At 41.2% G+C, this 12,788-nt stretch overlaps 1 protein-coding gene across 1 annotated transcript in view; it reads left to right on the top strand.

Annotated features, from left to right (window-relative positions):
- The window catches only part of FBXL2 (F-box and leucine rich repeat protein 2), a 40,431-nt gene that overhangs the window by 20,929 nt on the left and 6,714 nt on the right, over positions 1-12,788 (top strand). Inside the window, exons 10-14 of the mRNA XM_054991779.1 lie at positions 2,325-2,455; positions 5,597-5,657; positions 6,319-6,363; positions 6,501-6,557; positions 10,807-11,019. Coding sequence (XP_054847754.1) covers positions 2,325-2,455; positions 5,597-5,657; positions 6,319-6,363; positions 6,501-6,557; positions 10,807-11,019 — 507 coding nt within the window. The remainder of the gene's footprint in view (positions 1-2,324; positions 2,456-5,596; positions 5,658-6,318; positions 6,364-6,500; positions 6,558-10,806; positions 11,020-12,788) is intronic.

Genomic DNA, 12,788 nt, shown 5'->3' with positions numbered 1-12,788 from the left:
AATAAACATTAATATTGGGCTGAAACAGGAGGACAGAGGAAAGGAAGAACTACAGTATTTCCATCCAGGGAAGTTACTAGTATATCTAAGCCATTAAGAACAAGGAAAATAAACCATTGTTGTTTCTGAACATTCTCATGTTGCTTTGTAGAAAATACATACTTTAAGTAAACAGAAATATTTCAACTACTTATTTGAAATATTTATATTCTCATTTTCCTTGATGCTCAAAGTAGCATATAGATACAGTAAAACAGTATCACATTTTTTAATGAGTCAATGTGGTGTCATGGGTTAGAGTCCCTGACCGGTGACCAGGGACCACTGGGTTCAAATCTCCACTCTTCTGTCAAGCTCACTGGGTAATCATGATTCAGCCACCATTTCTCATCCTAACTTACCTCACAAGGAGCTGGAGCCCAACAGTTAGTCCTTTTGGTGTGAAAGCAAGTTCTGCCTGGTGAAGGAGGCTTTTGCATCAGTGTTCCTTCCACCAAAGAAGCTGGCAGCAGTGTAACAACCTGGTAGAATCCAGCCCAGAACTGCTGCAAGGATAAAGTGTGTGTGTGTGTGTGTGTGTGTAATTGTGTATGATTTCCTGAGCTCCCTGAAGAAGGGCAGAGTAAAAAAACAAATAAATAAAAAAAATCATTTAAGAGTAGTTACACATTCATTTAAATAAGATAATAATAATGTGTACTTGTTAAAAACAAACAGCAGCATTCATATTGGAAAATCCCAAGGACATTTACGAATAGTTGCAAACCCAAATTTAATGAGGCATATAATCAGTGTAAGAGGAATAAGATCATCAAAACTAAACAGTAAGTTAATCAAAAGCAATATGAAACAATAGGCCTTTACTTGGCACCTAAAAACATTCAAGAAGGGTACCAGGTGAACATCAAGGGAGAGTAGGGTTGCCAACAGCCTGGAAAAAGTGTCCTGTCTCTACCACAGAGGCTTAACTGGGATATTATTTACCAGAAGATACTTACATGCATTCCATGAAAAGCTTTGCCAATCCATTTCCACACATTAAGTCTCTTTAAAGGGATATGAGGTGGTTTTTCCATGCTGGTGGTAGCCCTAAGGGTGATAGAATTCTATAAATATGAAGCCATCACAGAGAATGCCTTAGCCCCATTTAATGTGTACTTCACCTCAGAAAGGAGAGGTACTAAGAAGAGGGCTTCTCTGAAAGATTTCAGTAGACAAGGGAACTTGTACAGGAGTAGATGTCCTTCAGATAATCAGGGACCAGTTCTGATAGGACTTTAAATGCCAAAACCAGCACTTTGAAATGCTTATGGAAACAAAATGGCAACAGATGCATTTTTCTTAAAACAGGTGTAACATCAAGGTGTGTCCTCATTAAATTATTATTATTATTAATTTATAGACTGCCCTCCCCGCAAGCGGGCTCAGGGTGGGTTATGACAGTATGATAATACAAAAATAGAACATTTAGATTCATTTAAATACATTAAAATACTTGCAACATTTTTTTAACCAGTTGAAGTTTCTGCGAGTATTTCAGGGGCAGTCTAAACTTAGACGGCTTTACGGCAACCGAGTCTTGATGTGATCAGAATACGGATAGGTTGCATCTGGTTCACCAATGTGGAAACTGAATGACTGCAAGAGTTATTTTTATTGAATAATTTGGGCATTTCTCTGTTCAGTTTGTATTGAGATGGATGAAAAGATTCTTATTTTGAACAGTGTTAAATAGTGAAATGGACAAGTGGCATAGCCCTCAATGACGTCACAGTCATCTTCAGTAAGGTTGATTTGGCACAAGTGCTGGCGTAGACTGGATGAAGTGATTTAACTCTGATTCCTGTTCTTGCTTTAGCATCTTAGCACATAAGATGTTGATGTCTTACCACATTTCTCAGCCTTTATCTTGCCTCCTAAACATTCTAGATCAGTGGTGTTCATGAGTATCTTCTGTCCTTTCAGATGTTAGGGAGATACTTGCATCTTGATTTCCTTTCTAGCTGCTAGTATGCTTTCTTTAACAAAATACACATGCTTGTGTTACCACTGGCACCCCGAATTTATGTAGCTGTAGCTTAAAAAAATAGTATCAAAAACATGATCAAGGCTTAGGATGCTGTTTGAAATTGCCATAGTATGTTAGAAAACAACCCAAGGGCTGAGTTTGATGGAACTCCAGGTGACTTTGTTTTCAAAGTATGAATTTAGGATATTGTCCTTGTGAAAATAAATAGTATAATACACATTGTGTTCACTTGGTACATCTTAAAATAACTTATGTAACATTAGAGGACAAAACGTTCCACCATTCTTTGTTCCAGCAAATATCAGATGAAGGCATAGCGGGTATCTGTAGAGGATGTCACAGACTCCAGTCACTTTGTGTTTCTGGTTGTACAAACCTTACAGATGCTTCTCTCATAGCACTTGGTTTGAACTGTCCAAGACTGAAGTGAGTATTGCTCAGATTTTATACTAATGAGTGGTATTGTTCTTCCTTTGTCTAGAATATGCCAAAGTTGTATTTATCTACTTGGGCATACTGCTGCTTTTTATTCTATCACAGAAGCTGAAGCTGCATATTGCTGACAAAGTTTTATTTAATCATATGTTTAATATAAGTATACATATTACTATAAATCATCTGAAAATACTAGCATAGTTATTTACTTCTTAAATGATCATGAAGTAACTACTGGAAACCTTTTATTTTAGTGGTGTCAATTCAAAACCCAGTAAACAAGATCTAACACCATGTCGTGCTCCGGAACCTGTAAATTAATACTGCATTTTTAAAGCTGCAAGATCCATTGCAAATTTACAAATTAGAGGTGAAAGTGGTTGTTTCTCATTTATCTTCGTTAATTCAAGATATTGTTATTAGGCTTTCTGAAGTCGTGTTAAGTCATCCTGAAGGGCGGTATATAAATCCGTTGTTGTTGTTATTATTAACTGATGGGAGCTGATACAAAGCATCAAAACTAAGGCTAGTTAAGTAAATACATCATCTGTCATGATTAGTTCATCCTTGTAATACTGGATATAATTGATTCCTGAATAAGTTCAAAAAGGCACTTCTATTAACAGCTGCAATGAAAGATTCCAGCACAGAAACACCAACATACCTTCTGTGGTTGGTTTGATTCAAAGGAGTTTTTCTAATATAGGTTTGGAAATAGCCATTTTCTTGGTCTCATATGGCAGGTAAAATCTCCTCCAGGAAAAGAGATGCTACTTAAATTGGTTCTTATGTTCCTCGAGTGATTGGTTTGGGTATTCATGGTAGATTCGCTAATAACTTTTGTGAGTGTATTTGAAAAACTGCTCTAGAGGTTTTATAGATCTGTGTAGAGTTGAAGCTCTTTTAAATTACAGTTGGTCTACTAAACTTAAATTGGTAGTTCAGGATTTGAAATGTAATTTTTTAAAAAATGTATTTTGCTAGTTTATTGATCACATACAAGCTTAATAATGATATTTGCATAGTAGAAATAGTACTATTTGGGATGAGGGTTTTAAGTAAATGTACAGAATTGCTAATTAAACTTCATCTCTGGTCTTTTCCTGGCTTTCTTTATCCATCTTGCCTGGTGTATAAACTTACGTTGTTTCAGCACAGCCAGAATGCATAATTGTATATTTTCCCATCAATTTAATTAAACAAAAGTCTGGGATAGGAAGCAAACAAAATTTGTATATTGTTAGGGGCACAATTTTAACTTAGAGAAACATAGGACTGGAAGGAATAGGATAGTAGAACTTTCCAGTAGATGGCATATGAGAAAACAGTAATTCAGGGTGCCCTTAACTGAAACCCAATTAAAAACCTATGCCTGCAAGAAACTGTAAACAGAAGGCAATCTGAGCAATATCATTGCCACAGAGTCTGGCAGTGTCTAAGTCCACCCTTCTTCCATAGGAGTGAATGGCATACAAGAGTAGTGCTGTTCTTGGGGGCAAGACTTGCCTTCTGTTCATGACTGGGTGACTCAGCCTTTACTGAAAGAGATGCCCTGTGCTCCCTCTCAGGAGACCAGGTAAAATACTGGCCTTCTCTCCACTCATTTCCTGCTAATCTAACTTCAGGTGATTTTCTAGACTTAAAAAAATGATACTTATTGGCAATTCCGTTGTTGAGTCTCCCTCTTCCTGATATTGTTCCCCTCCCACTTCTTCTTAGGGTCTGTTTGTGGAGATGAATTTTTCTTTGCAATGTATTTCTGCATTATTTCCCTTAAGGTGAATATAGAAAGGTTGGTGCATTTTATATTTTGTTTTGTAACCTGCTTTCTGATAGCTGTGGCTGCAAATTTCTTCCTTTCCCTTTCCTTTTTTAAGTTATAAAATTTGTTAATGTTATGTCTCTTCAAACAATGTATCAACAAATGTGCCATGCCAAAGGGAAATAGTTCTTTAAAAAGGAACCTTTTTGTCCAGCACAATGTGGCTGTAACATCTTACTTTCCAAAATGAACCTGTAAAGTTGTCTTTCTGTGTAAGCAGCCTATAACTGTGTTACCATTTCCCCAACAAACAAGTTTACTCCCTTTTGGCAGCTGGAGCTTGCTTCAACTTACCCTCAAGAGATTTGTAAGCCTTTCCATGGACTCCTCTTGTAACAATAGAACCAGTAACAAAACCCCCAGTGATTTAAGTAGTGTATGTAGATTTAACTGGTTTAGATCCAGAGGCAAAACTGAAGATATATATTAGATTAAAGTGGAGCCAAAGGTCTGATTGTACACCACAGTGCCTGTTCCTTATTTATCTTCTGCAGTATATTACTGCTGTTCCATTACAAGGCTCCATATCTATATTTTACATCTTTTAAGTGTTGATGCTCTGAATCAGCATCTTGGAGTAGTTCGTAAGTGCAAATGGCATGTTCCAAGGCATGTAATGAGGCATCCTGAAGGTAAAACAGATCTAGTCCTGATACCCTAGTGTATGTTTTCCTTATATACCATGGAAGAAGGGTGGGATGTAAATATATTTTAGTATAGCCCGCTGCGATAAAGTTTGGATGATCATACTCCATCAGGAAGCAGCCTGTCAAGTTCTGCAGCAGCTCAGTCAGAGAACATCCAAATTTATGAGTACGTTAAGGTAATATAAAATATATTGGCTTGAACACAAGAGAATTATGGCTCTTCAGCTGCTCAGAGCCTTGGGATGTTTCTGATGAGCCATTTGAAATTCTGGAGCTTCAAAACTATGGACATGAGGTAGAAGGGGTGGCTAAATTCCATGGTGATCAAAGTTACTGCTTCACATTCTCCTCTCTATGTACAAGGCATGCCAAGCATCTTGGATTTTAGACTCTTGTAGTTTTAACTCCAAAGGGGAAATACTTTCAGGGCTGAATCAAGAAGATCATGGTGGTTGTAGTAGTCATAGTAGCGGCGTTATACCCATCTTATAGGACTGAGGTATAAATGTTGATATCCCCTCAGGCCAAAAGGTATGGTCAAGCCATATCCCAGAGCAGTGTACACTGCTGCAGCTTTCTAGGCACACATACTAGGTTCACAGAATCACCATAAGAACTTGCTTCTAATTATTTAAGCTCTAAAATATTTAAATTACATTTCAGGATTTTGGAGGCTGCAAGATGTTCCCATCTCACCGATGCTGGTTTTACACTCCTAGCAAGGGTAGGTCAAATTAATTTTATAAAGTATTATCCTAAACTGACCAACATTTTAGTCTCATGCTAAACTTAAATGCAGGTTAGGCTGAAAGACAGTGTCTTCCTCAAGGTCACTTCCCTGAACTTCATTGATGTACTTGGATTTCCAAAACGAAACTCAGTCTCAAGTATACACCAGTATTTACCAGGCTGTAAGGAAGGTATTTTTTTAATTTAGGGAGGAAGTGAATAACCCTTGAATGACAGCATATTTTTGCCCTGAGGGTAGAATTCTGTGCTTATATCGATTCAGTACTCCAGAAACAGACTGGTGTTTCCGTTCAAAATGTGGTTTTCAAAAAGCTTTCCTTTTAAGATCCACCTGAAGAAGTGAGCTGTGACTCATGAAAATTCATGCTAGAATACATGTTGTTAGTCTTTAAAGTGCCAGCTGAATACTTAAGTTATTTTGGTATGATAAACGAACATGGCTACCTTTTTCTGGAATAGTAGCTAACTACCTGTAATGGTGGGTTATAGTGAATTAGGTTGCTTACTGAATGATAGGGAAAATAACCCCAAATTATAATGCATGTTTTCATTTGTTTTTGTTTTTTATGTTGCCAGTTCTATACAAAGTATAGAAGTCTTGTTTCTAATTGTAGTGTATCTGTTCTAATTTTTAGAATTGCCATGACCTAGAAAAGATGGACCTAGAAGAATGTGTTCTGGTGAGAGCCATTTGTTGTGCTAAGGTGTTTTTTTGATCCAATGAAATGTATAAATAGTTCTTGGTTTCTTGTCTCAGAATATGTGTTTTGTCCACTGTATTCTACATTGTTTAGAGTATAATTTCTTTGCTTTCTAGATAACAGACAATACATTGATACAACTTTCAATTCACTGTCCTAAACTGGAAGCATTGGTAAGTTTTGAATGAGTTTACTCTAATTCAGTAAGATTTTGCTGAAGTGCTTCAGTTCATCTCTTTGTTAGAATACACTTGGAACTAGGAAATTTAAGATAATATTCCTGCTAATATACAGAACACAGGAAGAACTGTGTAGCACTTTTAAAAACCCAGTGTACAAAATTTGCAGGATTCAGGGTATGAAAGAATACTATATGTTTGTATATGCATTTTGTATTTGCCAGTTAAGAAAAAGGACAAGGAACTGTGCAGGGCAACAAAATCACCATTGGAAATTAGGATGAATACAATTTTTTCTGATGGGTAGCTGTGTTGGGCTGTAGTAGAAGAGCAAGATTAGAGACCAACTAGATTTCCAGGGAATGAGCTTTCAAGAGTCAGACTTTCCTTTGTCAGATCGGAAGCTTTGACTCTCGAATGCTCATCTTGTGGAAATCTAGTTGTTCTCTAAGGGGCAACTGGAATTGAATCTTACTATTTTTTTTAATTGACAAATGTACTTAGTTTTAAAAATACAATTACATTAAATTTATTCTAAAATTAACCTGAGTTAGAAGGAAACCTGAATATAATATGAACATGTTAGTCTGTTACCTGAATTGGCCTCCTTGCAGTAAAAGAACTTGGGGAGGATTAGCAAGCAAGGAAAACAGCTATGCGAGAGGCCGGTAACCACAGAATCTTATCACCAATAATTTACAGAGTCCTTTCCCAAGGATATACACACACGAAGCCGGTGTTTTTAATTAAAGGGTAACTTTTATTTAAGGGGCAGATGCAGACACACATAAACACACAAGAAGCCTAAGAAAAGCAGTGGTGAAGGTGGAATAGATTTGAGGGATTGCAAGGCAATAATTACCTATCAGAAGAGCAGGGAAGTTCACTGAGGGAGAGCTTCAGGCACCAGCGTTCTCGGCCAAGGGAGCAAGAGGCTTAGGGCAAACCTTAAGGGAACAGCGCTTTGGATCCGGTAAGCGTGTACAGTTTGAATGAGGCCAGTGTACTACCTTTATAGGTAAAACATGCCCTGAGGTGGGAGAACCCACCTAGCTATTGGAACAAAGACTCCCAACGGTCAGTTCCTGGGACCAACAAAAGGTTTGATTACCTTGATTGGTAGCTGCTGGGGCATGTGAAAGCAAATGCAAAATTTGTTCTAGTGCTACACAAAGGGGCAATTTGTTAATGAAGTCCACCGGAGCTAAGTTGATGAATTTAGGTAGACAATGCACCTTCCCAGGAACAACTGTACATACTTATGAATGTCATTTGATAGCTTCTCAGTCAAGGACAGGAGATCTCATCACAGGAGGAGGGAAAAGAATGTGCAAAGTGGGGATGACTCTGCAAGACCTTTGTTGCACTGGATTCCTTAGGGGCTGGGGAGACTGCAAATCCAGTCACCTCTAATCACTCCACATTTCTATGTGGCATTCCATTCATGCCTGGGTCTCCCGGGCGGGACTCAGCAACTGTTAGCTGGAGGTCCTCTGGCTGCAATACAGACTGCCATTTTAAATCCAGAGGCCTGGTGATTTTTAATATCACAAGCAGCCATGTCAAAAATGGCTCCTAAATATGGCGGAGGCTGGGCCAACTGCTTACAAGTCTGCATGTGTATTTTCTTAAAAATAGAATCATTTTGAGTTTGGAGAAAAATGGAATAATGGGGGAAAATATCTGACCTAAGGTGCAGCAATAAAGATGTCACAATGAATCATGCACTGCTATAATATAAGATCCAAACTTCTGGGTCCTGTAATATGGTTGAAAGACAGAACAACCTTGCTGCAGCTAAGCCAGTATGGATGTGATTAGTATCTAGATGATAGAATTCTTGAGGATCCTGAGCAGGCTACCTTGAGCATCATCAGGGAAGAAAGGTAGGATATAAATTTTATAAATAAAAGCATAAACGTTGCCTATGGCAGAGTGATTTCTGTTGAACAGTGTGGAATTGATGCCGTATACAGGTACAATATACTGTACCGGTAACATGAGATTACTTTCAGTGCCATAGCTTGCTTTCTCCCATTCTAACAGCATATCAAGGGGCAGATACTATTTTGAACGTGTTGATGTATATTTTTTATTTATATTCTGTTTTTCTTCCATTAACTGGATCCTGATCTGCTTGGCTTTAAGCAAGGTTGTCAAATGTACACTCCAGCCATATTTGGAGCGGCGGGGTGGGAGACTTGTCTTTGATATCACAATGTGTTTCAGAGGAGCCATCTGAGATCAGAGGCGATCCCCACACCCATTTTAAAAGTTCAGGAGGAAAACTGGCACTTACCTAGCATGGTTGGTGCTTGGGATGACTTCAAAGCAGTGTAGCAGGACAACTGCAGCCTTCCTCTAGAATTGAAGAGGAGGCTTATTCCCATGTTTGCACTGTGCATCAGAGGTGCTGCAAACAAACCAGGATATCTGTTAGTATTTTGTTAGTATTTTGTTTCTCCTGGATCATCTTTAAAGGGTTTCTTTAATATTTGCCTCTTACAACTGAACTGGTAGCTAAATGAGAGGTCTCAGTCCCCTATCAATATTCCAGTGAATCAACCAGAGGTGATACTTCATTATTATTACCCTTTCTATGGACGTGAACTGAATACAATCTAAGCTAAAATCAGCCACAATGGCAGTACTTGAGCAAGTCTCTGAATCCCTTCTCTGACTTTGGAATATGGAAACTCCTGCAATAATATTGTTTGCCTAGGCAACAGAGCCCTCTAAAAATATGTGAAACTGCACTGATGGCTAAGCCTTCATGAGGTATCATGGGAGAAAATTGTTGAGAGAACAGAGATCATTTTTTTTGGAAGGGGGTAGCACTTTCTGATGCTGGAAAAAATCCGTCCATGAAGTTCTTTCTGACATCATCTTCAAAATCTTCGAGGGAAGAAAAAGGTTCTGTACTGAAGGTTTGTGGGAGGCTTCAGAAACTTCCTAAAGGCATATTCTGTGATCTGTTAATTCTACTGGATCTGTGACCCCGGTATCCTCTTGCATTAGTTGGGGGGCATAGTATTCTGGTGATTCTGCTCCTACCTGGTTTAGTGCTCTAGAAGGTGGGCTGAGGGAATTTTGTTTGACATCATTGCAACTGTGTCACTGTATGTCACGGTGCTTAGTTCTGTGCCCCACAATGCTTAACACCTACATGAAACTGCTGGGGAAGTAATCAGAAATCTTAAGAGTGAAGAGCCATCAGTATAAGAACAGATCTCTCTATATCCTCTTCATCTTATACAGGATGGGCGGTTGATGTCTGCTTTGTGGCTAGTAAACTAGAGTAGTCCTTTAGATTGGTAGCAGTGCAAGTTATGGAATTGGGAACCATCCTATTCTGGAGATGCTGTGCTCCCCTGAAGGAGCAGGTTTGCAGCTGAGGGTGCTAGTTCATCTAGAACTATAGATGGATGCTTGAATTTTATATGTAGTGCATAGCATTTTTAATCACCTGTGACATTTGCTTAAGAAATATGGGCTTGATTACAGTAATGTAATCAAGATTGTTCATAAGGTTCAGTTATTAGCTTGGGTGGACTAGGTAGTATATCACTGAAGCATTAAGACTTTCACTGGCTGCTTCCTTGTTCCCAGTCTCAAGCCAAGGTGCTTATTCTGACCTTAAAGTAGTCTAGGATTGCCTGTCCCCCGATAACATTTGATTTATATACCGTCCTTCAGGACAATTTAATGCCCACTCAGAGCGGTTAACAAAGTATGTCATTATTATCCCCACAACAAAACACCCTGTGAGGTGAGCGGGGCTGAGAGAGCTCCTAGAAGCTGACTGACCCAAGGTCACACAGCTGGCTTCAAGTGGAGTGGGGAATCAAAGCTAGTCCCGTGCTCTTAACCACTACATCAAACTGACTCTCAGACCAGATACCTCAGACCTTCCTTTTTTGAGATAAGTGATGACAAGGCAACCGTTTTGTCTAGATGGAGGACATCCATTGAATAGCTGTGATCACTACCTCAAACTTACCACAGTTTATCAGGCTTGTATGATTACTACCATACTCTCAACCAGATTGGTGGCTAAACCTACCTCATGTTATGCCTGGGTTATTCTACATTAGCTATCAACCTGAAACGCCACTTGTAAAGAAAGTCTCCCTGAGATCTGCCTGTAGACAAAGGAATGGCCTGGAAGCTAGGATGGTGGGTTCAAAAGATATTTGAAAAAATATACATGAAATCTCACTAATAATTTTGTTCTTTGTTATAGAGTTTGTCCCACTGTGAACTAATCACAGATGATGGGATTCTTCATCTGAGCAGCAGCACATGTGGGCATGAACGACTCCAGGTACTAGAGTTGGACAACTGCCTGCTAATTACAGATGTGACTCTTGAACACCTTGAGAATTGCCACAATTTAGAGAGAATTGAGTTATATGATTGTCAACAAGTCACCCGTGCGGGAATCAAAAGAATAAGAGTATGTACTATTCAAATGCTCTACAGTGCATGACTTGAGTATTAATGTCTGTCATGATTTAAATTTTTTTTTTTGCAATAGAGGCCTTGATGTCTAATGAAGTGTTGGTTGTATTACAGACTGCTTGTTCATCAGATTAATAGTCAACATCAATTGGGTTGGGAAGATGGATGCATACAGCTTCTGTAGAAGTTTCACTTTTAAGAACTGACATTTTATCCGTTTTTTAGGTCTCCAGTAGACATGGGCACGAACCAAAAAAAAAAAATGAACCTGTGGTTCATGGTTCAGTGCCGTCACTGAACCCGAACTCACGAACCGCGATGAACATTTCCCGCTGACGAACCTGTTCGGGGTTCGTGGGGCTCAGAACAGCCCCCGTTGGAATTAGAGAGCCCATATTCACGGGGAGCGTTTACCAGGCTCTCTTCGATACAGTTAGAGCCACCAGTTGACGTTGGCCCAGTGTATAAGGGGTGCACTTGAAGGCAGGCTGCCTCCCCTCTAGGGGGTGGGGGGTATGGCCACTTGCTGGTGGTACCCCCCCCATGTGCCCGCCCACCAGGCCTCTGAAGAGTACGCGTTTATTCCTGGTGCAGGCCAGAAGGTGGGTGATGATGGCGGCCGCAGGGCCTAGTGGGCACGGGGAGGTGGTGGCGTGCCGCCTCCCCTCAGTGGGTGGGGGGTCTGGCCGCTTGCCGGCAGCACCCCCCATGTGCCCGCCCGCCCTCAGTGGAGCGCGCATTTATTTCTAGCACAGGCCGGAAGGCGGGTGTTGTCGGTGGCCACTGGGCATGGGGAGGTGGGGGGTCTGGGAAGTGGGAAGATCCCACAGCAACCGCGGGGCCTTATCCGAGAGTCCCACTGAGGAATTCTCTGGCGGCAGCCAACATCACCCACCTTCCTGCCATCGCGGAAAGGATGAGGGGGAGAGATGTCATGTGGAGGGGAAGTGGGAAGATCCCCCAGCATCTGCGGGGCCTCATCTGAGGGTCCCACTGAGGGACATCCACCCTGAAAGTGTGTGCAGACTGCTGTGGCAGAGGCTTGTCCGCTCCCCCTGTGTCACAGTGGAGGCTGTCGCCAACATCACTCACCTTCCTGCCTTCGTGGAAAGGATGTGACTGGTCATGGCATTACCCATTCACCCCTGCCTGGAGGGGACAGCTGCTGCTGTTGACAGGGGCCGCCGCGATGTACAATTTTATGTGCAACAGCAGCAGAGCTGCCCCTCATGGCCAAAACCACCACTGGCAGACATCAACCACATTCCTGCCTTCGCAGAAAGAACGTGACTGGTCGTGGGACCCATTCTCCCCATGCACAGAGAGGACAGCAGGTGCACATGGATAGGGGTATACCGTGCAGCTCAAACCTGGCAGCTCAGCAAATGCGTCTGAGCTGCCCTCGTGGTCCAAAGCGGCAGCAGTAGACAGCACCCACTTTCCTGCCCTCACGGAAGGGGTGGGAAGGACCCTTTCCCCCCTGCTCAGAGGGGACACCGGGTGCCATGGAAGGGGGGGGTACCATGCGGTGCCACCCTAACATCAGCAACAGCAGCAGAGCTGTTCCTCGTGGCCAAAAGCAGCAGCAGCTGGCAGCACCACACCTTCCTGCCTCCGCGGAAAGGATGGGATGGGAAAGACAGGAGAGGTTGGGAGGCATCTGAGCAGATCCAGAGAGGGAGAGTTTGAAAGACAGACCATTGGTGAAATGTCAGGGAGACAGGGACAAAGGGCTACTGCCGGCTGCATCACGGAGCATGACTG

This window comes from Eublepharis macularius, chromosome 11 (genome assembly GCF_028583425.1).
Source record: "Eublepharis macularius isolate TG4126 chromosome 11, MPM_Emac_v1.0, whole genome shotgun sequence".
NCBI classification, from domain to species: Eukaryota; Metazoa; Chordata; class Lepidosauria; order Squamata; family Eublepharidae; genus Eublepharis; species Eublepharis macularius.
This window is presented reverse-complemented; position numbering and strand designations above follow the sequence as displayed.